Source organism: Apiospora marii (genome assembly GCF_038362585.1).
Source record: "Apiospora marii strain CBS 49790 chromosome Unknown utg000004l_segment0_segment0, whole genome shotgun sequence".
NCBI lineage: Eukaryota > Fungi > Ascomycota > Sordariomycetes > Amphisphaeriales > Apiosporaceae > Apiospora > Apiospora marii.
The window spans coordinates 889781-914287 of record NW_027117375.1 but is presented as its reverse complement, the minus strand read 5'-3'; the positions used below and the strand labels follow the sequence as shown (position 1 = coordinate 914287).

Below are 24507 nucleotides of genomic sequence, written 5' to 3'. Positions count from 1 at the left end.
TGGTCATGTCATCCTGCGTCGCACCGGAAGCATTGGCTGTGTCTAAATTCCGCCTTACTCCCTTGCTCGATACCAGTACACTGCCATTAAGGTTGGACGACTGGCCGACGAGCGAGGGCGGCCTGGCTATCGAAAAGGCTGTACTCAAGCCAGGGAGCACATATGTGGGTGGATGGATGCCTCAACTGTGCCCGTCTCTATCAAATCAGGCATAGCAGTGTCGTCTTAGACACGCAAGACCCTGCCTGTACCGTTATTGATCATTCAATGAATAGCCAGCCAAGTCAGAATTGAAAGCTGAAAGAAGAAGAGGAGAAGTAGAGAGGAGACAACTAAGTATTACTCACATACCTCACTGAGGTATTTCTGGCTGGCAGATCTAGAGTCGAAAGTGTAAGATCTAGGATCTTGAAGCCTCCCCTCCCCCAAAAGGTTCCAGTCAGTGGGCAGCAATGCTTGCTTGCTAGGGGCTCACTAGTCTCGTTACGAAAGCGCGTACGTACATAGCCCAGCACCGCAGGCCTCACGGACTCCGCACTCACTTGGATGTGTGCGTTTACTTCTGAGGAATGAGGAATCCCGAGTCAGCTTCCAGATGGCTTATGGGGGACCCGTCTAAACCTCACTGATCACCAAACCACCCTGCAGAGCAAAAATGGCTGTTTCTGCGGCACACACCAACTCAGCAATGACAGCCAGCCAGTCACTTTCACGTCCCAGGCCAGGGTCCCGCGCAGCGGCCGTGGCACTACTGCGAGACCTGCATAGGCGATGTCAAGCCACTGGCGATGGATGCCCAGGTACTGTAGGCCGGCCTGCCAAGACTTGTTCTGCTTGTTTGTTCCCTTTCCTCGACTCACGTAGGTTGCCACTGCTGTCTCTTGGGCGAGCGAGTTATATTCCACAAGGGGCCAAGAGCGAGCAGCAGACCGTTGCCATGCTGCCATGCCTTAACCTAGGGAATGAGTGTGAGTGTGATATCCTGCTGTAGGGGGGTCGGTCGTTCGTCGCTGGCCAACCAGGTCATCGCAAAAGGGTCGTCAGGCGCTTTGGCTGAGCGAAGAGGGAGGGGGAGAGGGGGGCTCTCGTGCATTCGCGAGGAACAAACCGTAAACTTTGCCCGAATGGAGCGAGGGCATTTTTGTTTCTAGAAGAAGAAAGCCCAAGGGAACAACAGTTGTCAGATCCTTCGAGTAGTTTCCCAACCAGCCTTGGGTTGAAAGGAAGTGGTGCTTACCCTGGAGAGCCAACAGCAGCTGGGATACAGTACCTACGACTAGGTTACCTACATGTAAGTATGGATGTATGAACATTTGTACCTTGCGTGAGAAGAAGCATGCCAAAAGGTACTTAGAATGCACAAGAATAATATGTTGTCCGTGACCCTTGGTCTCTCTGACCTGACACTCTTTTATTAATCTTGCTGTAGGGCCGGCCACCTTGACCACTGCAGTGCTTTGGTGTGAAGGCAATGCTGGATTGTCATAGAAACGGACTGCAGCAACGAACGCAAACAAAACCCCTCTCTCGCCAGAGGTAGCGAAATGGCAAAGCACGCAGGCTTGCATACCTACCTTACCTACATACAGGTACTTCTACAGACCATCCATGGTCGGTTCCGGACTACAGGAGCAAGTCAAAAGAAAATGGCCGGGTTCTGTTGCCATGATAACGCAACCCTGGCAGGCATGCTCCGATAGGTGCCGTTTAATGGTCACTACCGATACCAATAAGGCAGGCAGGCCACTTGCTGCAGAGAGCTAACCCGAGAATAACGAATTCCGAGGACCGTGCCAGGTAGACTGTTGTTCAAAGGGACTTTTCTGATTTCAAGAAACGGACACAAAATGCACCTAGTCTCGATAGGACAGGCATGTAGGTTACGGAGCATATCGTTTGCATCTCAGGCTTGTCTCCAACAGATTTGATATCGCAGATACTGTTGTTGGTTTACCCGGAATTTCCAGCATCGGCGATAGCAGGCAGCATCCAACACCTGTTCTTTTGATGGACATGCTTCTACCGACATTGTATAAGTCATTTAAAGTTCATCATTATACGCACTTTATATATAACTACATCATGTAAGCTTGAACATCGGCGGAGGCGTTGTATTGTGGGCAGCTTTCTTCGACACGACCAAGGTTCTGAGCACGGTGGCATTCCCTCACTGACAAAGTCCTGCCCTCCCGAGGCTGGTGTAAGTCTGTCTTATGTACCTTGGGCTGTGGATGAGCAGACACCCAAATTCACTTAAGGAATGTCATATACAGGAAAGGGCTTCTTGCAAAAACACAGTGCCCAAGGCATAGAGGGTCGAGATACCCATTAATAGACATTTTCAATAGACGGAACGTGTGAAAGCAACGTTAATCAGACGAACAGCAGTCTGGCGGCGGAACGCACCAGAGCGAACAGCGTGAAGCGACGCCAGCGCCCCACCCAGTAAGCATTTGGGGTTGGTGGGTGCCATCATCACCCATCTGCGTGCTGCGAAGCGTACAGTGCCGTGCAGCTTCTACTTACCGTACAATTCGAGACCCAGACCCAGACATCATGCTGCCACCATCAATGTTACCAGGCCTGCCGACCCGACATCACAGGCCAACTCGTTCTAGTTTGACGACAAAGCCGGCGTGAAGGGGAAGACCGCACAACACGCGCTACGCCCCTCCTCCTCGCTGTCGAATCTTCACTTCCAACTCGACTCATTCTCTCCCATCTCTGCCAGAGCGAACTCGGTGGACTTGCAACTATTCCCTCCCCGACCCAGCTGGCTCTCCCTCACACATACCATCGCACTTCCTCCCCGACGTAATGCACTTACGATAAGGGCAACTTCGTGGAGGCACTGACTGACTGACTGCACTGTACCGCGCCGGTTCAACCTCACTCACTGCAGTGCACGCACGACTTCCTCAACCACAAACCACCGACCAGTCCAATTCAACGACAATTGCATAACAATCACGGCTTCCATCTCGCAGAATTGCCATATCTTGCAGATTATTCAAGCTCGGAACTCAGAATATTCAATTCTTCGCGACGAAGGAGCATCCACACCAGCCTGTCTACACGTCCATATTCTCTGCCGCGCACCATCGAGGAAGGGCACGTAGTCCTACCAGCAAAAACAGCCTTGAGGTCACATATCAACTTCAAGCTGGCCGGTACACTTATTGCAGAAGCATACAGTTCTTTCTCGCGAAAGAAACCCTGGTATCTTTTGGCTCTAAACAATCATCGCCGTAATCCGACATATGCCATACCAGCACCTACCTACCTAAAGCTTGGGTTACCTGCAACTGCTTAGCGACACAGTCTGCTACAGACTCAAGCCTTAACGCTAAGGTTAGTGGTTGTTCGGCGCTACCAGTGCCCTGAAATCACAACTGCTGGCGGCCCTGCAACTGTGCCACCCAGCACCTGGTCGTTTTGTTATTATTATTTTTTCCCTGTTCTCTCTTCGCAGCCACTGAGACTCGACCCCATCCATTCCAGTGGAACGTCAGCCAGTCAGGTCAGACAGGCAAGCAGACCCTGCCGACGTCCGACCCGGAAAAAGGCTGCCCCAGCGCCCCCAACTTGACCTTTGGTACTGGCGCTGCGCTTTGAAAGTAAGAGAGTCGCAGCGGCAATACATTACTGCACTCCCACAGTTGGTAGCGGAGTAGGACGTAGAGGGCAGACATCATCCATTTCGAGTGGGCACCTGCTAACTGCGGCCCTTTCGAAACACACTCCCTCAATCTTCTCTTTCATATCACCACAACCGAGGACCCTCATCAGTCGAGTGTCCTTGCAAAAGGCGCCGCCTGTTGTTATTCCACAACAATGTCAACGCCGACTACTGCCACGGCCACCATTCCTCCCCATCATTATCGTCATCACCACTCCCATCACCACGCCCATTACCCGCCATACCCGCAGCTGCAGAGTCCCGTACACTCTGCTTCCTACCGAAACGCCGCCGCAGTACCCTCAACGATCCCGGCATCTCACGTTCTTCCTTCTCCCTCTGGCATCCCGCCGCCGACCTCAACGATATCCAGCTCCAGCACGTCCAGTCGTCACGCCCCTGCGTCTACCGCTTCGTACTCAACCTACATCAGTGGCCCTCAGCAGCCGTCGCATAGACGGTCAGCCAATGGAGCCGCGGCCTCGGTAGCTTCCACAGGAGCACCGGCGTCTAGATTGACCCACGAGTATCACGGAACAGACTCGGAGTCGGCGTCAACTCCACGATCTGACGCAAACCTCGACAACATGTCCATGCCATCTTCGAGCCAGAACGCTGCGCGGAAGCGGAGGCGATCCAAAGGTCCCGACTGGACCGAGTTCTATAAGAACGGGGTGCCCAAGGAAGTCATCGTCATTGATGATACCCCCGAACCTGACGGCGATATCAAGGACAACCTCTCCTCCAATTACTCTACAACAACCTACAACACAAACGGCACCATAGTTGGGTCGGATACTGGTGTTAGTACTCGGCACGTGGCCAAGAAGAGGAGAAAGGAAGACGGCTATGTGAACGGTGGCCGAATCGTCAACGGATCGCACATTGCTACTCCCAATAGTGCCACTTCCTCGACCGATCGAACTACCTCGGCGCAGAACACTACTGCACCCACGTCACTCGCCTCCCTCTCTTCCAATGGCCAATACGACTATGAACAGGCTTCGGCCACCGGGCAAAAACGGAAACGAACGCGTCAACAACACGCCCAAGAGGCCAAACGCAGAGACCTCGAGGCCCTGGGCGATGCGTACATCAGCTACAGGCCTCCCCAGAAACCAATTAAGAAGTCGGCTGAAGTAGCCGTTCGAGTGGTCACAGATGTGAGACCCGCCGCTCCCAATCGATTCGGAAGCACCTTACTGACACCCAGAAAGCGTTACTCCAATGTGAAAGTCGACGATGAAGACGGCCACTACATCGTGGTGCCCGATGCTGACATCACCCAACAATGTATGTTGCATTCTAGATCCCTAGAGCCTTATCTTTTCTGTCCGGTATGAAAACTAATAGGTAACCAGACCAAATCAACAAACTACTTGGCCAAGGAACCTTTGGCAAGGTGGTCCAGGCTCGCGACAGGAAACGGAACAAGCTGGTTGCCATCAAGATCATCCGGTCCGTCCAGAAGTATCGAGATGCCTCTCGGATCGAACTGCGAGTACTGCAGACTCTGAAGGCGAATGATGAGGAAAACCGGAATCGATGCATTCATCTGCGAGATTGTTTCGATTTCCGAGGCCACATCTGCATCGTCATGGATCTGCTTGGCTCTAGTGTCTTCGACTTCCTCAAGAGTAACAACTTCGTCCCGTTCCCCAACAGTCAAATCCAGAGTTTTGCCCGTCAGCTGTTGACGAGCGTGGCTTGTAAGTGGCATACCCAGCTTGATGAAATGTTATCGTATGCTAACTATCCCCCAGTCCTCCATGACCTCAACCTCATCCACACCGATCTGAAGCCTGAAAACATTCTTCTGTGTGACAACGCCTATCAGACGTTCACGTATAACCGCAGAATACCTTCGTCTTCATCTGGAACTCCTAGACAGGCCAACCAGCGCAAGGTTCTGCTCGATACGGAGATCAGACTGATCGATTTTGGCTCAGCAACTTTCGAGGACGAGTACCACTCGTCCGTGGTCTCCACTCGCCATTACCGCGCCCCTGAGATCATCTTGGGTCTTGGATGGTCTTTTCCCTGTGATATCTGGAGTATCGGTTGCATTCTTGTCGAGTTTTTCACAGGCGATGCTTTGTTCCAGACGCACGATAATCTCGAGCACCTGGCAATGATGGAGAATGTTTGTGACAAGCGAGTCGATCAGCACCTCGCACAGCAGGTTACGAAAATGAGCAACCGCTCTAGCAGCTCGAGCGGCAACGCCGCAGCCAAGTACGTCCTGATGGCAATCCTCTTTCACGGAAATGACCGGTTGGCTAACGGATCCCAGATATTTCAAACGGCTGAAGCTCGACTACCCCACTGCGGATACAACCCGTGCCTCGCGGAGATTTGTCAAGAACATGAAGCGTCTATATGTAGGTTGAATGCAAGCGTGTGAAAGTCGGACATGTGAAAGTCGCTAATGGTTCTCTAGGACATTATACCCTCGCACAATCCCTTTTTGAGGTCGTTCCTGGATCTGCTTGAAAAGATCTTTGTGTATGATCCGGCAAAGCGCATTACAGCACGGCAAGCGCTTGACCATCCGTGGTTCAAAGAACCAGCCATTGCCGACGACGGCACGGAGGCGGCCAAGATCAGGCTGGAGCGCCTGAGGGCCGACCCGGAGTATGCTCACTCCCGAGCACCGCCCCTGAGTCTTTCATAGATATTGGAAAGCAAGGGCAAACTAGCAGCATTGATACCACGGTGGGCAGCGATACTTACGATGCACATGTCTAGTCATATTTTCTCCGCGAGGCTTTTCATGAATGCTTTTTTTTAACTTTTTTTTGAGAGGGATAGGCGTTGAAGTGGTTGCTTTGGAGGCGGTGCAACAACATGGCATGGCATTGGAAGTATCTGCATAGAGAAGACAATCCCACTCGACCGTGGCGCAGAGAGTGTTGCGATACTTCGACAGTATATAGGATTGCATTGGGAGATATCCCTGGTTTAATGGAAATGCAGGCCATCCTCACTTCGCTGAGTTGACTGCCACCTAATATGCCACTTCCCTCCCTATCCTGGCCCCCATACGCAGCATTCGATACCTATACGATGGATGTGTCCAGCACATTGAATCCCGCTATGACGTATGACTATTGTAAGTTCTTAGAGGTTTCTCTTCCCTCTTGGTTACCTCGGGTCTTTGGCTACTACTGCTTCTTACAGGATCGTATCCTTGTGCGTCATGCTTTGTGTCCAGGCACATCCGACGACAAACGCATGCTTGGAACAATGCCCTTGTTAGCAAGATGGCATCGGGGAGGCAATGGAATGCGAAAGAAGCCCAACAAAGCACAAGCACTGACGTTCGTGGGCCTGCCCGATCAAAGCTCTCTCCCAATGGTAGGTGGCGGGCCTATTTGATCCTTCACTGCAGACAAAGAGTCAGGTCGAATCTGTACAAATAGCATGCTGCGGCCCCCTGGTTACAGGGGTCGGCCTTTTTCCATATTTGAAGACATCGTAACTGCATATTGCTGCTGTCAGGTACAGTAGCTATAAGCCCGTATAATCTACCAATTCAAAAGCAACCCATCAGAGATAGCCTGCGGCAGTCAGCGAGGCAGGGGCCGTACGCCATGGAAGTTCCGCTGAGGAAACTTACGGACGATGAGATCGATGCTCTGACCAATCTTCTCTCGCGCCGGCCGAACTATGGTATCGCCGTTCCTTCGCAGAAATGGCTCTCTCGTCAGCAAGACAAGGTGGAGCGCTTGCCCGAGATGCTGCTGGAGCCAAAGAGCCGTCTGTTGCGGCAGGTCAAGCGCCTCTCGTTCAATGCCCGCAAGGTGCTTGGCGAGTTGGACTTGGCCCGCCCGCTGCCTGAGAGGGCGGTCCTCTGCGGTTGCCACGAGCGGCTCAACCCCTTTCTTATACGCGAGTGCTTCTGGCTGCTCTGCCTCGAGATCGGCGAGCACGTGGAATGCCTCCGGCGATGGCCGCATAAAGGCTCCGTCATGGCTTCGTGGCTCACGAGGCTCGAATCCGTCACGGCCTACTTCATGAGCAAGGAGCACTTCCATCGCATGTTCGGTTGCGCCCCCCACGATAGCCGCTTCGTCCGGGTCGTGAGCAAATGCGAGGCCTGTATCCTGGCTGCCGTCGGTGCCAACGGCCGCTGCCTGGCCGATCTGTTCACTGCCCTGACTCTGCGGCAGGAGGACTTGCGCGCCGGCGACGCGCGGAGGAGGTACAAGCCGCGCCTCCTGCGGTTCGTCGACAGCTGGATCCGGCAGATGAGGGGCGACGAGGAGCGGACTATTCGGCGATGGATCGACGAGCTCCTGACCGAAATGCGCCCGGCTCACCTCGAGATCCGCTCGTTCTGGCGGGACTACCAGGCGACGGAGAAGCGGAAGAGGCGGGAGCGTCGGAAGCGCGAGAGCGGAGGCAGGGAAGCGGACGGCCGCGGTACTAGGGGTAAGCGCCAGTCGCGCCACGCCAACGCCGCGCCCAGGATCAACGTGGACCACGCGACGGCTTCGGAACAGAGGAGGCTCTATCGGGAGTCCGAGACGCGGCAGAGTGTCTACCGGGATGACAGTATTGCCAATATGGCCAACATGGCCGCCTTCAAGCCCGCGCTCTCGCCTGCTGACATCGATGGTGCATACTACGATACTGGCGAGGAGGAGGAAGAGGAGCAGGGGCAGGGCCCCCGGTACCCCATGCCTTTGACGGGGGATTACAGGGACGAGGAGGATCCGAACCGATATCCGACGGTAGGCAGCTTCTATGACGACAGCTACGAGCACGAAGACGAGACCGTAAACGACCTTGATCAGGACCCCGAGGATCGAGGAGCCGGCTACAGCGCGCATAGCAGCCACCGGAAGGTTTCGCAATGGTATATCCAGTGCCTTCAAGAGACCAGCGGCAGCGATCTCGACCCCGAGGACATACATCCAGCGATTCGCCAGGAGGAAAGCCAAGTCAAAAATCACCCCAAGGGCCAAGCTAAAAGCTATTTCAGCGTCAAGTCGGCGGTACCACAGCCTTTGCGAAAGGGCAGAATTCCGGAAGAAGACTACCAGCCGGTCCGCGCCGGCTGGACCAAATCTAGCGGCGCCGAGCCATCGACGGCTATGGGCCGAGTAGACAGGCGACAGAGTAAGGTCAAATCGGAGTGGACTGACCTGACCGTTCAGACCGAGCTGCCTCGGGGTGTGCCCGCCACCAACGCCCCGCCGGTGCCCCGAGTGCCGTCGCGTTTCGGCCAGAGGGCCGCGTCTTCTTTCTATGCCGACACAACAACACCCAGGCCATCAAGTGCAGCGTCGACGATGATCGGTTCGCCAACAACAACAGTGCCAACAAGTCTGGACCCGGACGAGTACCGGCCCGTGTCCCCCCTCACGACCGAAGGCAGTCTGACACCAACCGAGAGGAAGTTCAAGAACCCGTGGACACAGTCCGAGCATGATTTCAGCACCTCCATCGAGAGGCAATCGGACCGTCCGCCCCTGTTCGACCGTCGCGAGCTGTTGTACCCGGACTCGGAGTTCACCGCGGTGGATCCCAGCCACGACGCCAACTACCAAACCCGCACCGCCAACAAGCGCTACCTCGCACAGAAGAAGGCGGTCGACCCCGGCCAGAATCCGTTCCTCCGACAGGGGAGCACCCGGACGCGGCGTGGTCGCGGCCACCAGGATTCGGCGAACCCGCAGCATCGGCAGCAGATGGACCAGGACGAGCTGATGAAGTTGCGCCGGGACCTCTCGCTCAGCCGCCGCGCCGACCCGGACTTGCTGGCCGAGGATTCGGCCTCTTGCGTCGCGGCCCCTTACAAGGACAGGAGCAAGAGCAACGCCACGACCTGGTCGCAGGTCATGCAGAAAGGGGATTCGCGAGGCGGGCGTGGCACGTAGGGTCGGGTTGGACTCGCACAGTTCACATAATCTGGTAGAGTGATTTCGAATACAACAACGGGTGGGTGGGCATGGAGGTAGGCGTAGCAGAGGCAAAACTGGCAATACCAAAATATTAATGCAAAGCATGCACAGACCCCTTGAGGTATCATCATGGTCGATACTGATTGGTCTTGTTGACCTCATTCTGAAGTTGCACACTTGATACAATTTGCTAACTGCCGAGAACGAGTCTCTCACCAGCTAGGCTTATTACGTAGTTATTCAAGAACCAGCAGTAACACAGCAAAAAGCCCTGGCCTCCTATTTCTATTGCGTGTCATGAAGATTTCACGAGTTGGTTTCACGAGTGGAGTTTTCCACCTACCAGGGCACCCGTCCGTACCTTTCCCAGCGCTGGTTGACCGAGATTAGGTCGTTACAGCATTGACTTGGTGATTTATCAGTAAAAGACCTCTTACTAAGACGGATGGGAGGTGTTCTGGGAGGTGTGGGGGGAGCACCGGAGGAAACGGGTAAGAGGTTGATGAACATCCCTGGTGTCTGTCGGTCGTTTTGCAGAAAAGGACCATGATTCGGTATGCTCCGCAGCCGGATTGGGTGTGCGTGCTTCTCATTGGTCTCGCCTACCGCTTTTGCCAAGGTGAAACCCCTGGGCGATGAAGAAATTCGGGGCCCCTGTTTCCCCAAATCTGCCACGATCGTGCGGGGGAGTATGCAGACTCGCTCGCCAGCATATTCCCGGGTGCTCGTAGGAACTGCTTCCCGTCTGTTCCAGACCGACGTGGTCCCGACCCGGTTTTCCTTGTATAACATGTCCAATGGGGGGGGTTGGAGAAAACGGCAGAGAGCCATGTATAGCGGAAAGCCGTGTTCGTCCATTGAATCCCACACAATCCATGGCACCACACCTTGTCGCCTGTTGGCTTGTTGTTTGTGCTCCCCCGGCTGCTCATCCGTAAGATATGCTGATCGATTCGTGCGCTGACCACTCCGTTCATGTGGGCAAAGGCAAGACACTGACTCGTGGAACAAAGGGCGAGCCACCATGCACGGCATGACCCAAGCATTCCTCGCAGGTGACCCAATCAGGAAATAACTGGCTCGGAACCTCCAGCCGGCGGATGAACACACCACCACCCCGTCTGTTTTGCTGTCACGATTGGGGCGATCTGCAACACGTCGAAAGCCGAGTAAGACATTGCCGTAGATGAATAAATACCCTTGCCAATGGCGTTCCGAACCCATACCGCCACTGGTCAGCCAGCCCAGCCAGCCCGTCTTCTTCAGTAGCAAAGCAAGCCCGTGTAGAGTAGATTCGCTTCTTCGTGGCCATTATGTTGACAGACGTCACTCCCAAAGGGCTTCTGTCCCTGCTGCTGGTGGCAGCCCCCGCCGCAGGTGTCAAGCTCTGGGCCACCTCGTACAACGACCACGCGCTCTACACTCTGGATCTCGCGCACCAGGGGCTGACCGTTACCTCCAAGTCGCTCGACTGCGGATCCGAGCCGACATGGATGACGCTGGACAAGGGGAAGTCGACCCTCTACTGCCTGAACGAGGGTTGGGGTGGCCAAGGCTCGTTGACCTCGTACAAAGTCAACGAGGACTCGACGCTCAAGGCTCTTGACGTCTTGCCCATTCTCAAGAGCCCCGTCAGCGCCACGCTGTACGGACCGAACAACAATGGCTTGGCCATCGCTCATTAGTAAGTTTTCCCTTTTGGCGGCCATACGCATCTACTAACGAGGCGTCTCCTCTTGCTAGCGACACCTCGACCTTCAGCTCCTTCGACGTCAAGGATACGTCGAACCTGGCCTTGTCCCAGAACGAGACGTACACCATGGCCGGCCCCGGCCCCGTCCCGGACCGCCAGGACGTGCCGCACCTGCACCACACCATCATCGACCCTACTAAGCGGTTCATGGTGGTCCCGGACCTGGGCGCCGACCTGCTCCGCGTCTACGCGCTCCAGAAGGGCTCCATCGCGTGGACCGAGATCGACCCTGTCGTGGCGCTCCCGGGCTCGGGCCCGCGCCACGGCGTCTTCGCCACCGCCGGCCCCAACACCTTCTTCTACGTCCTCAACGAGCTCAGCAACACCATCAGCGGCTACAAGGTCACCTATGCCCCGGGCGCGCTCAAGATGACCCGCCTCTTCGACTTCAGCAGCCACGGCCCCGGCGGCAGCGTCCCGGCCGGCACCAAGGCCGCGGAGCTGAAGATTTCTGTAAGTGCACATTGTTATTTCACTTCGCCTATCAAGCGCTAGTTTCTCTTTCGTTTATACATATACATCGTGTCGCTCACGCGTACTGACCACACCTGCGACCAAACAGCCCGACCAGCGCTTCGTCATCGCCTCGTCGCGGGGCGAGAACTCGCTGATGATGCCCAACCTCGACCCGCGCAACAGCACCGCCGTCCCCTCGGACCCGCTCATCACCTTCAAGATCGACCGGTCGACGGGGGCGCTGGCGCACGTGCAGACGGCGGCCGCCGGTGGCCGCAACCCGCGCGGCTTCAACATCAACAAGGCCGGCACCCTCGTCGCCTCGGCGCTACAGGACGACAACCGCGTCGTCGTCTTCGAGCGCGACGTCGGCTCCGGCGAGCTGGTCGGCGTCGTCGGCTGGGCCACGGTGGGCGAGGGCGAGGGCAACGGTCCCAACTACGCCTTGTTCGACGAGTAGAAAGGGGGAAGGTTGGGGGATGAGGAAAATATACTGCTCTTACCATATATAGCCAGAATTGCCCCTTAGATGCCTACAACTCTCCATAGACAAACTCCAAAAGACCATCACATTTCACGAACAGGTCTGTCTGCCAATATAACAAGAGTTGGGGAATCTTTATTCACAGGGTTGGGTGATATATACCCATGTATGTCTATTGCTCTGTCACATCATCGAACAGTTTCTGTATAGCTGGAAGGAAGGCCTGCGCTTTCCTGAACTCTCCGAGCTTGACACGCATGTAGTCGAAGGCCACCAGGATGATTTCGTCACGCTTGACCTTCTCTGGGCCATCTGCGTCGGGCTTGACCTCCAGGTTCTCCTCAATTATCGGCACCTTCTGGTACCGCTGGGAGAAGTGGGTGAGAAGGATACGTCTCGCACCCATCCTGCGGCCCACATCGATGGCTTCCGACATGGTGGAGTGTTTCTTGGCGACGGCGTCGCCTTGAAGCTCGTCGTCGAACGTGCTCTCGTGAATCAACAAGGTAACGCCTTGGCCAATCTTGACGAAACTGTCGCTGGGCCGACAATCACCCGAGTAGGCAATCTTCAAACCCGAAGGCCAAGTAAACACTGTCGCCAAAGCCCCTTGGCAATGGTCAACAAAGCAGGCATCAATGCGCTCAATGCCATGGCTTCGAGTTTCTTCAGCACTGAAGATGCGAGGGTTGGAGATTCGAGTGACCGCATCGTAGTTCCTGAACTCGGTGAAGGTCAGGCGATTGTAGCCGAAATCTTCCACTTGAGCATATTCGCGGAGCCAGTCCAGCATGTGCATATGCGATGCCACATGCAACGTGGCCGAGGGGTTAGATTTGCTCGTCTCCTTGTTCCACGCCCCGATCACACCGGCGGTTCCCAGGTGGTGGTCGGCATGCAGGTGGCTAATCCACACCGCCTTGAGGTCCCGTAGCACCGTAGGCAGCTCCTTTCCGAACACTCGCCGGAGTTGGCCCATCGTGTTCTCACCGGCATCGAACAAGTAGTTGCCGTACCCAGGTACCTTTACAAGGGTTGCAGACACGTTGCGATACTTCGAAGGCAACGCAGATCCTGTCCCGAGAGTGATGACCTCAGCATCGCGATTTGGTATGTCGGATTCCACCTTCTCGATCTTCGCTAGAAAATCGGTATCCTGTAATCGCTCTCTTGCTTTGTTGGCTAAAGCAGCGACCTCGGGAAACTGAGGCTCGCTCCCCGCCAGTTTTTGAAGGTCCGGGAATCCCACGATTTTGTCGTCCTGGTGCAGGAACTGGGGCGAAAATTGTATCATTTTGCCAGTTCGGCCAGCCTCATACCCATCAGGTGAATCGTTGACCGGATGGCCGTGAAGCGTCTGTACGTTGCTGTGATATGGCAAGGGAAACCTTTCCGGATCGATGCTATGCAGTTTATACGCCTGTGTCGCCACAGACTCCAAGGCAAGCATGTTTGGTGCAGTGTCCCCTGAGCAGACAGTATGGCGGATCTTGGGATGATCTTTCATGAAGCTTTGCAGGCGGGAGTCGGTAGCAACGTCAGGTCCAAGCAACCAGAACATCACACAGACATTGTCCATGATTTCTGCATTCGACCATTCTGGCCGGTTGACCAGGGGTTCGATGTAGGAAACGTCGGGTATGTCCACGACGGCGAAGCCCTTTCCGAGAACAGTGTCTCCCAAGACCATTTCCGGGGTGACCACACTACCGTCCTTGGCGGTGACACTTTCACCCCTGGTCAGACTGCTGTAGTCTTTCTTCTGTATGTCAAACTGTGCAGCCTTCTTGGGATCGAATTTGCCCCGGCGGTCATGGTTTTTAACAATGTAGCATATTGATTGGCGCGCTGGTTGGGTGTGGGGGAGAGCCGGTACCATTGCGGCTGGCCATGGTTGACGGACCAAAACTGGGATATTCGGAACGTCTCCGTCCCTGCCGGGCAAGGGTCCTTCGTAGACCTGAATGTGGCCATTCCCGTCGCGCACAAATAGCTTTGCCGGGAGCTTAGCCTCGTGCAAAGTGGTCTCGACCAGAGCGTCCATTCGCCACTCAGAGTTGAACATCTGAGTTACGACGCTTTGAGTGGCCTGGAAGTCTTCTTCTTCGGTGCTGCTACCGTCCACAGTGTCCGATGTTGGCGTGCCCTCGGCGCTGCGCTTCCGAGTCGCATCAACGGGAGCCTTGTCCGTGAGCTCTAATGGCACATACCAGACCTTGATATTTGTGTCTTCCCAGTCGGGTTCGTTGGAGCCCTGGCTGGATGTGCGCGGGTCATTGCGAACCTCGTGTGGGTTGAGCGGCAAGCCTTTCCGGAAAATGAACCGCCGCGCAGTAGCCAAGAACTGGGAAAGGTTTCGTCCTCCGTGTATGTTCAACCTCGACAAAAGCTTGTCGGTGGCGGCAGCTTTGCCCTTGCGCTGTCGCTCGGCGTTTTGCGCGCCCAGGTGCTCTCTCGAGCTGGCAATAACATCGGCGAGTGTGAGGACCATGCCCAGCAAGCCGCCAGCACCGTGCCAATCCACAGGTCCGGTAAGGAAGACATCTTCTGTCTTGTTCAAGGCGATCTTGCGCTGCACCATGGCACGTTGTGTGCCCTCCGAGATGTTGCCGAATACATAGCGCCGGTCGTCGAAGTGAAGAACCAGGCATGTGCCGGGTGTATCTGCAGTAGGAGTGGTAATGATCTGAATCCAGTTCAACATCTTGGTTCCGAATGCTCGTGCTCGCTTCTCGGCCTCGTCTTTCTTCTCGGCCTCGAGGTCTCTTTCGGGGACGTTCAAGAGATAGAAAAACGGTTGCCTCTTCCCAATGCGCGAAGCTGGAGGGACTGGGAGGATCTTGAGAGTCGTTCCCTTCTTCGCTTCCAAGAGACCGTCGGGGATTTGAGTACCCTCGAAAGTTGACTTCTGATTGGATTGGAAGCGATGCCTGGGTGGAAGAAAGGGCCTCTGGGCGGACATGGGGCCGCCGGTTTCACGATGCCGTTTCCGTGGCTGGGAAGGCGCCCGTCGGGTTTTCTGGAGGGTGGATGGGTTGGGAAATAAGGGCTTGCCTTTGACACGCGGGTGTAGCGCTGGAGTCCTCTTCAGCGCCTTTTCGATCGTGGGAGAAATCTTCATGAAGGCTCGTTGCGCATTCTTCCAAGGCAGTGAGAAACAGAAGCAACTAATGACCAACCCAAGTAAGAGTAGGCTCGCAAAGCTGCAGCCCCACGGATCAAGCTTCTTCGAGATGCTGCATGAGATGACTCTATCGGCGAACCAGTATCAGCACTAAAATCTATAATCTCTTATCTTATCAACGGCCCTGCCCCGCTAGTGGCTAGCTCCATCTGAAGCTGCGCTAGATGCTTGTAACGTGGGGGACACCCCAGCCCGCCCGTTTCAAGACATGCCACCTACATGTAGGTACTCCGTAAGCACGTACTTACTTACATTGAGTGATACTCACAGCTGAAGCTTTCATGCAAGGGAGGCCAAGTTGAACCTCGGTAGGCAACCCGACAGCTCCCAGCTTGGTATACAAGACTAATAGAACCACGTCGGATTGAACAAGGTGATGCCACAAGTCCATTTACTACACATTATACATGAGAAAGGATGTCGTACGGGGCCCCTAATCACATATCAGCTGTACACTCTACTCTTGGCACCGGCTTCTGCCAGCCAATTCTCTTTGGAGTGATCATGTAGATAACTGTGGGAGGAAAGGAGAACGGACAAATCTCAGAAATACTCAAAGTTTCGCTCATGTTATCAACACCGCCATCGCACGCTATGGCCCTACTACTAGACATGGGTTCTTTTACGGGCCATGCCATGGGGTTTGAGACGGTCGGCCGTTTTTATCTGCCGGCAGCGGCTCGGCGGGGTTGCAGTGTCAAGCAAGTGCTTTATTAAGACACTCCTATCTTTATCTCTCTCTCCCTCTCTCCTTCTCTTTCTCAATCTTGCTCTTCTTAGTTCGACCGACCAATACCTGTTCCGTACAGATCACGGGTTTCACGGCAACATGGACTCCAAAACGAAATATACCACTGCTCCTTTCACACTTAATACCCAGCAGCTGGGCTCTGTCACCGGTCTTGTTCTATCTAAAAAGTCAAAGCCCGTTGGTCAGTACTTTGGCGGCATCCCGTACGCCTTACCGCCTCTTGGCTCTTTCAGGTTCAGACGTCCTAGACCTCTTCCACTCCATTACAAATATGGAACGAAAGCCAATCCAGGAAATTTCACAGGCGGCTGTGCTGTTTGTCCACAGCCGGCCTGGGGTAACTCGCGCAATGAAGAGAATTGGAACGAGGACTGCCTGCATCTCAACATCTACATCCCAGCAGGCACGGCCCCCAAGAATGGATGGCCTGTCTTTTTCTATATTCATGGAGGCTTTTTGCAATGGGGAAACCCCAACATGTCACCCGAGTCCATCGCGCATTTATTAGATGATTCCGCCTTGCGATGTATCATTGTGCAACCGGCATATCGTCTCAACGTTTTCGGCTTCATTGCCAGCGCCGATCTACACAATGAAGCTGCTCGCGATGGTCATGCGGCCGGTAACATGGGCTTCTGGGACCAACGCTTAGCCCTGGAATGGACACACTCTAGCATTCGGGCATTTGGTGGCGATCCCAGTAATATTACTGTCGGTGGCTACTCAGCCGGCTCCCACAGCACCTTCCAGCAACTTGCGCATGAGCTCTACTTCGTGCCTGACGACAAAGCTGTCATCAAGCGCGTCATTATGTGGAGCAATGGGCCAGGAGTTCAAGCAAAAGGCATCGTTGAGCAGCAAAAGCAATTTGATGAACTGCTTGCTGTCCTCGGCGTCCCTTTGAGTCTAACGGGCGAGGAGAAGCTGAAGCGCCTGCGCGAGACACCCGCCAAGGTGCTCATTGATGCCCAGAAGGACATGAGCATTACTGAGTTCCGCGCAACCACAGACGACTCCTTCATCTCTCGAAAAACGATAGCCCATATCAACTCGGGCGATTTCGTCCGCCGCATGAAGAAACGAGGAATGAAGCTGATGAATGGCGAATGTCGGGACGAGCACAACCTCTATCGTCAATGGAGGACAGCACATAACTCATTCGAGGGTGTGCACGCCCGCCTCTGTGCAGATTACCCCGAAGTCGCAGTTTCGAAGCTGCTGGAGGACTACTGCGGACCGTCCAGGACGCTGCCTTCAGGTATGAAGGACTGGCAAGACTTTTTCGGGCATGCCTATGCCAACCTACAGGTCCACTGCTTGGAACGCGGATTCCATAGAGCCTTGGTAGACCACGGTCTGCAGCCCGGAAAAGACCTTTTACGATACCGGATCGAGTGGCGAGCTGATTGCTGCGGCTACCCCCCGGAATGGGGCGTGACGCATGCGACCGATATGGCAATCTGGTTCTGGTACCCTGGCTTGACGAAGGAGGACAAGCGAATCTTGAAGCCGTGGAACGAGGCTCTCGCAGCATTCGTCCGTGGGGATGACGTAGAATGGGGCACGGAGGGAGTCAAGGAGGCAAGACGGCTGAGAAACGACGGAAGAACAGACGTGTGGACCGATAATCGGTGGGAGGAGGGACTCCATATCTGGCAACTTCTGAATGGGGAGCCTGCAGTATTGAAATCTCGCCTATAAAGTTGGAGATATCGAGGACCCGCCTGGCCCGGTAGACATATCAAGACAGCCAGCATTGAGCCTCCGCCATTTGTATACTTAGCAGTGTGTGTATGTGTGTGTTGGTACAACACTTAGATAGATAGAAATTACTGCGGCCGAACGACAATTGTGCAGAGTTGACGCAATTGAAATGCTCATAGCAGACGCAATGTATCTACCTACATGCACACATTGACGTCAATTGTGGCCGGACGGATTAGGATCCGACGGCTTATCCCATTGGCTGCTGAAGCACACCCAATAATAGATAATAGGCAGAGATAGCGAATTACACCAGCAAAGCAGAAAACCCTGCGAAACCGAACCAGGGAATTGAGAAATGAGAACAGGTCGTATGGCGGGATAAGACCGAGAGAAAGATCTCATCCCTGGACACTTGGTCGAAACCAAGCATGTTCTTCTTGCTCGTCCCCAAGATCGCCCGTCCCCGGTTATAACCGCCAATATATGGACGGAATTGCGGCCAATTACCTAGGCCCAGCCATTGCCGAGCGGAAACCGATGGCGGGGTCTGGACGATGACGGCGTCCAGTGCGGAACCACTTACAGCGGGAATTTGTAACGAACCTCCATAACTTCCATGCCAGCAGTGTGCTCATGAATAAAAGCTGACTCAGCTTCTGCCACTCACTCCGCACTGTTGTATCCATTCCGTCTCGTGGGATGCCTTTGTTAAGACCTGGCGTGTTTACTCGAGTGACTTTAAACAACATCGAGACTGTTTCTACTCCCATTACCAAACTCCCTCTACCCGCCTTCCTCCATCGTTCAGCACATCCTCCCCCCTCAATTCATCCTCGCCAGAAGAAATATGTCGGGCTCCATCTCCACCGAGTCGGAGAAGCTGATCAAGCGGAACCCTCACCCGGACTTCAAGAAGGTAGAGGATTCGCGGCCGGACTGGGACACGTCGGCCGCCTTCCGCTACACCAAGACGGCCGACCCGTCTTGGCAGTTCGGCGGCGGCGCCAACAAGCTGCACGCCGGCGAGGCCGCCGCCAAGAAGCATGTGGCCATCGACCCGTACGAGCCCGGGCGGCCGGCGCCCTTCAACTACAAGCTGCTGATCAGCAGCATCGTGCCGCGGCCCATCGGCTTCGTGTCGACGCGGTCGCCGGACGGGTCGGCCACCAACCTGGCGCCCTTTAGCTACTTCAACATGGTGAACCACGACCCGCCGCTGTTCGTGCTGGGCTTCGCGGGCAACCTGGAGCGGCCCAAGGACACGCTCAAGAACCTGGTCGAGAGCAAGGAGTGCGTCATCAACATCATCTCGGAGCACTTTGTCGAGGCCGCCAACGCCGCCAGCGTCGACGCCCCCTACGGCGCCAGCGAGTGGGACGTCAGCGGCCTCACCCCCGTCGCCGACTGCCACGAGGTCAAGGCCGCCCGCGTCGGCGAGGCCGTCTTCAGCGTCGAGTGCAAGCTCGAGAGCGCCCGCGAGTTCGAGAGCCGCGCCACCCCCGGCAAGAAGACGGGCGTCCTCGTCGTCCTCGAGGGCGTCCGCTTCTGGGCCCGCGAGGACGCCATCAACGAGGAGCGCAACCTCGTGGCGCCCGAGGTCCTGCGCCCCATGAGCAGGCTGGGCGGCATCACCTACGGTCGCTTGACCGAAGGGCTCGAGATACCGCGGCCCATCTTCGAGAAGGACCTTGGAGGGCTCGAGGGTTATGAGAAGTTGAAGGGCAACAGCAACAACTCTGCGTAGAGAGACATCATGAAAAGACCTCTTTAGACTGGGTACTTCGCGGGCTAAGTAGACTACTACTACTAGACTTCATGGCATGCGAACTGGAGAGGGAAGGCATATATGAGCGTGGGTTTTGTTCAGACGACAAACACAAATATAGAGTCTGTTCCTCTCAAGCGTTCTCCTGAAATTGACAAACAAGGCTTTGAGCCAGTGTACCGTGCTATCTACCTGAACCATTCATGCACATCTTAACGCCACCGACGAGACCAAACAAACCGACTCGATTATTCCACAACAGCCAGAACTCCATGGCCCAGGCCAGGTATAGTAGTACCAGGGCGTGCATATAGCGCAAGACACGAGAACGACAACTCCCCTTGATCCATATCATCCAGTCGTACAGGGCGGAAGGATGCCTATTAGATTGGCCCATCCTGAAATGAAAAGAAAAAGCCCCCCGAACACGCCAGCAACAAGTCTTCAAAATTTGAAACTCTGTCCTGATTTGGAAATGACAAACTCGCAGCCGAGTTGAACCTCCCTCTCGTACTCCAGAAGCTCGCTCAAGATGATCTCTCCGGTCGACTCTCCGTCACTAAAGTTGTCCTTGACATGAATGATGACGATCTTCAGTCCCTTCAACGGATGCGAGCTAGGAACGTGCGGCGTCGCAGCCTTCATGACCGGGTCGAGATCTTTGAGGCTCAACTCCGCGGTTGGTGTGGCAATGTGCGGAGAGTCCACCTGCGGATGTTCGTCTGGGAAAGAGCCAGGGCCTGGTACCATTGGTGCACCATTGGGAGAGGGTCTCGTCGACTTGGGCGAGACTGGTTGGTCGTCGCCAGTCGAGCGGGCCACCACCTTTGGTGAACGCCCCAGTGCTTCCTCCAGGTCCCTTTTGCGTTTCTTATTCGTCTCAAGTCGGGAGGAGACTTGGCGTGCATGCTCGACCTCGCTGACTAAGGCCCGCAGCTCCTCGATGATGAAGCGGGGGCACAGGTGGCCGAAAAGCCGGTCGTTCGTCTGGCTGTCATCATAGCTGCATTCGATGAAAATGGCCGCTAGCTGCCCATTGACGATCTTGGGCGCCGCCTCCTGCCAGATCACGGAATTCCGAGGGGACAGGGATATACTGTCTGGTTCCACGTCGCCGAAGATCAAGACCTGACGCCCCGTGTGTTCGTCGCGGATGAAGTAAGCGCTCGAGTCGTATACACACATTGATTCCCGTTCTTGACTGCCGGACATCCTAGTCATGCTGGTCGAGCGGAAGAGCGCAGAGGGACCCGAAGCCGCGTTACTGCCGGGGACGCCCCGTGGAGACATCATGCTCACATCGGTGCTGTTAAGTCGGGATGACGATGCTGAACCACGGTGGCTGTGTCGCTCGATGCAATGGCCGTGGCTAACGCCGAATACCTTGACGGCCAGTCCATCTGAGATCTCGAGGTAGCCTTTGCCTTCACCTTCCCCGAGCGCCGGGCTGCCTCCCTCGACGAGCCGCATGTAGGTGATAAGCCCCGCACCGTTGTTCTCATCCGAGAGGTTGGGCCAGATTACATTATTGAAAATATGTGTCTTCAGGGCGGATATTGTCGAAGGGAGACCGGCTACCCGTTTGGGGCGTGAACCGGGGAGGCCAGCCGTGTTGATGACAAAGCCGCATATGTGGTCCAGATGGGGGTGCGTGAGGAGGTAGGTATCGATGAGCTGCCTTGTAATGTGGGCGGCGTTTGCCGAAGGAGATTTCGATTTCACCTCCAATCCGGCAAAGGGTCCAGCCTGGAGTTTATGCGGCAGCTCGATGCGTGTTCCCAGGCCTTCCGGCTGCGTGTCTTCGAGTATGCGGGTTATAGCCGATAGGTGGACACCAGCATCAAGCGCTACTACCGACCCTCTGGCCCATCCAGCATGGGTTGATCGTACCAGGAGAGCAGTGACGTTGTTCTCTTGCGGACCGCCGCCGGAGCCCTAGAGACAGGAAGATGGTTGTCAGTAAACATGTCTCGTATAGTAAGCCGTACAGTGTTGTAGTAGAGTTGGGCTGTCTCGGGAATAGCCCCGGGGGGCCAATGGAACAGCGCCAGCAACACAGCGCATATGCAAAGGATAATTGGGCCTCGGGAGGCGACACTTGCTGACCAGAGGCCGCAGCCATGGCCTGTGACGTCACCAGGCCCTTCCCGCCATATATAAGCCCGAGCAGCCTTTGCCGCCTTTGCCGCCTTTGCTGATGGAAAGACAAGGGGATGAGGCCATCACAGGGGCGTGCACGTGACACGTCCCAAAGACCTGGCTCGCTTGTTTGGGTGGCCCGCCCCCTGTGGCACGGTTACTCGACTATCATTCCACTCGTTACCACACACGTCCCATCCCCTCGAGATCTTAAAGCCGGCCCCCCAACAATGGCCTTCGTCTCGCCAGACCAGCATCTTTTTTCTTTCCCCCTTTATTTCTTTTTCGCCAACAAGTAACAGGAATGCAGGCCTTTGCGCATCTGGCTCGGCCGGCCCGATCTGAGGGCGACTCCATCGAGGGTCCCCCACACCACCAAGTGGCGCCACGGATGTACAAGTCATGTATGCGCCATTGCGCAACAAGCTTCTTGTGTGGCCGGGCGGGAGCATGCTTTGACAAGACCTCCTCTGATCTGATGAATACGATGGATGCATGCAATTGCAATGCACCCGTACCCGTACCCAAACAACAACTGGTCCATGCGGCTTTATCATATAGAAGCATTTTCTAGACGGTTGACTGTTCTCTTGTCGGAAGTTCGACGCGAGCAAAAGCTGACGGCGCGTACGCGTGTATTGCCCTCAATGGTGGACTGGCTGGCTGACTGACTGACTGACTGGGCCATGACGTCCGTTCGGTAAGGGCCTTGGGCGAGACTTGCGACTGCATTGACGGCGCCGGGTCGACGACGGGCGCGCGCTGCGCAATGAAACAAACACGAGGGCGGAAACGGGGGAGCAAACGGAGGGGAATGGAATGGAATGGGATGAAAGAGGGAAAAAGTCGCTTACCAGTATGACAACTTGCAGGGCCGAGCCCTTTTCCTCCTCATCCATCTTGATGAGGTTCGCGCAAGCTTTCTCAAAGAACTTCGGGCCCGGCTGGGGGTGGGTTTTGGGGGGAGTGTGTGTCAAGCTCTACTAATGTACTAATGAGCAGCTGGTCTTACGCACGCGTTGGTGCAAGCAAACTGAGCCCAGCCCGCTTTCGCTTTAGGTCCGTCCGTCTTGGGCTGGTCGGAGGTTCAAGCCAGGCGGAGTTGCTTACACGTGATCTTCCTCTTTTCCAAGGTTCCCTTGGGAATTGGGTCCCTTTCTCCCTTTGCTGCACGGGATGCTGTAAAGTTCTTGTCATCAGGTATGTTTGTTTAAAGAATTGGGACGTGGCATTTGAAGCACACAAAAGGGTGTTGCGCGCCCCTCCAAGCGAACTCTTACTAGACGGAAAAGCCAATGCAGGCAGGGCTACCAGGGCAGGTGGTATCCCCCGATTGTGCTCAGTAGGTAAGTTAGAGAGACTGGAGGTATGCATGTACATACTCATATACATGTCCATCAAGTTGGTGCATTACGACATCATCGATGGCTGGCTGGCTGGATTGGCCACTCAGCTCTGCAAGGAGTCTGCCGTCAGCTTGTGCTGTCGAGTTCGTTTTCTTTGTGTAGCTGAGGCTTCTCGGGCTTGCCGCTGCATTCTTGGGCCTTTTGGGACTGAGCTTAGGAATGCGCCCCACGTCTAGGCCTGCGGCTGCTGTGGAGTACATACAGATAGCACAGATACGGTACAAGATCCCGCTGTACGACGTAGCAGGGCCATGCAGGCACACATTCTGTGCAGTGCTGAAATGCTACCGTACAATGCTACAGTGGACTGCCCTATCGGATTCTTTCCGTGTTGAGCTGCATATCGACTTCCCTCACTCGATGCTGTTCTGTCTTTGTCCGAAGATCTTGCCTTCGTGTCTAAACCATATTTTTTTGAATCTACCACCGCCATCTCTATCTTGGTTTCCGTTGTCCAGAGTCCAGACGCTGCCTCCAGCAGAGCGTCGCCGGGTTAGAGGCACTAGGCACTCCTGCTAGCCGTCGACAACACCAACAAGTCTGCTTACCTGAGTTTGAACGTGCTTGCCCATCTTGCCAGTGCAAATCAAGTCGAGCCCACTGGAAGCCGGGAATAGACAAATGGCATGGCGTATGCATTATGTATGTAGTTAACCAAAAGCTGGCGGTAGTGGGTATGCTTTGAAAGAATGTAGTCGTAAATGTGTGCTTCTTTCCTTTTCATGTCCGTGTCAGCCACGCCTATCTTGGGTCTGATGTTAGTGAGGATGATATGTCAAGGCATGGCCTCCATGCCATTTCTATTGGCAGTACAGGTAGCGATTTGCCTACATAGCCATGAGTGTAAGTATGTGTACAGTTTCGCCGTTATGTTGATACGGACTGTATCCTAGACACAGGGTTGGGTTTGAGCAAGAGGTTGGCGCTTTCTTACATACATGTAGTTACTCAATATATTAACTACATATATTTACATATAGGTAAACTTTGCTCTTATGTCTTCTCGGCGTAAACTACTACGAACCAGTAGCTCATCTACTGCAAAAGAATTACAGGGGACGACTTGCACGCCTCTGGCATTTCTTTACGTGTATGGAGTTGCCTAGTGTTTACTTGGGATGTAGACAACTTCAAATCAATAATAATTAATTGATCGACCGTTAGTGGGGGAAAACCTTATTTTTGTCTCTATCTCGTACCTGACAGCTTTTGTGGCTCGGTGGGGTGAGCGCTTTATTTTTACCTAGTGGCGGGTAGATCCCTTAAGGCTTAGC

The 24507-nt window shown here is 54.8% G+C and overlaps 7 protein-coding genes across 7 annotated transcripts; 5 read left to right on the top strand and 2 right to left on the bottom strand.

The window, feature by feature from the left end:
• Positions 1-3834: 3834 nt before the first annotated feature.
• On the top strand, positions 3835-6353 carry PG985_006223 (Dual specificity protein kinase lkh1; the record flags this gene model as incomplete). Its single annotated transcript, XM_066825992.1, has 5 exons — positions 3835-4972; positions 5041-5388; positions 5443-5914; positions 5973-6060; positions 6120-6353. The coding sequence occupies 5 exons, from the start codon at positions 3835-3837 to the stop codon at positions 6351-6353; spliced, it is 2280 nt and encodes a 759-aa protein (XP_066685599.1).
• Positions 6354-7272: 919 nt separating this feature from the next.
• Positions 7273-9564, top strand: PG985_006222 (uncharacterized protein; the record flags this gene model as incomplete). Its single annotated transcript, XM_066825991.1, has 1 exon — positions 7273-9564. The coding sequence occupies one exon, from the start codon at positions 7273-7275 to the stop codon at positions 9562-9564; it is 2292 nt and encodes a 763-aa protein (XP_066685598.1).
• Positions 9565-10901: 1337 nt separating this feature from the next.
• On the top strand, positions 10902-12257 carry PG985_006221 (uncharacterized protein; the record flags this gene model as incomplete). The annotated part of the gene is made up of 3 exons (XM_066825990.1): positions 10902-11272; positions 11332-11794; positions 11904-12257. 3 exons carry the CDS (start codon positions 10902-10904, stop codon positions 12255-12257), a joined length of 1188 nt encoding a protein of 395 aa, XP_066685597.1.
• A 196-nt stretch (positions 12258-12453) lies between these two features.
• PG985_006220 (uncharacterized protein) lies at positions 12454-15243 on the bottom strand (the record flags this gene model as incomplete). The annotated part of the gene is made up of 1 exon (XM_066825989.1): positions 12454-15243. One exon carries the CDS (start codon positions 15241-15243, stop codon positions 12454-12456), a length of 2790 nt encoding a protein of 929 aa, XP_066685596.1.
• Positions 15244-16294: 1051 nt separating this feature from the next.
• PG985_006219 (uncharacterized protein) lies at positions 16295-17917 on the top strand (the record flags this gene model as incomplete). The annotated part of the gene is made up of 1 exon (XM_066825988.1): positions 16295-17917. The coding sequence occupies one exon, from the start codon at positions 16295-16297 to the stop codon at positions 17915-17917; it is 1623 nt and encodes a 540-aa protein (XP_066685595.1).
• An 853-nt stretch (positions 17918-18770) lies between these two features.
• PG985_006218 (uncharacterized protein) lies at positions 18771-19667 on the top strand (the record flags this gene model as incomplete). Its single annotated transcript, XM_066825987.1, has 1 exon — positions 18771-19667. One exon carries the CDS (start codon positions 18771-18773, stop codon positions 19665-19667), a length of 897 nt encoding a protein of 298 aa, XP_066685594.1.
• A 465-nt stretch (positions 19668-20132) lies between these two features.
• On the bottom strand, positions 20133-22726 carry PG985_006217 (Cyclic-AMP phosphodiesterase- class-II; the record flags this gene model as incomplete). The annotated part of the gene is made up of 2 exons (XM_066825986.1): positions 20133-21623; positions 22682-22726. The coding sequence occupies 2 exons, from the start codon at positions 22724-22726 to the stop codon at positions 20133-20135; spliced, it is 1536 nt and encodes a 511-aa protein (XP_066685593.1).
• Between the last annotated feature and the right edge of the window lie 1781 nt (positions 22727-24507).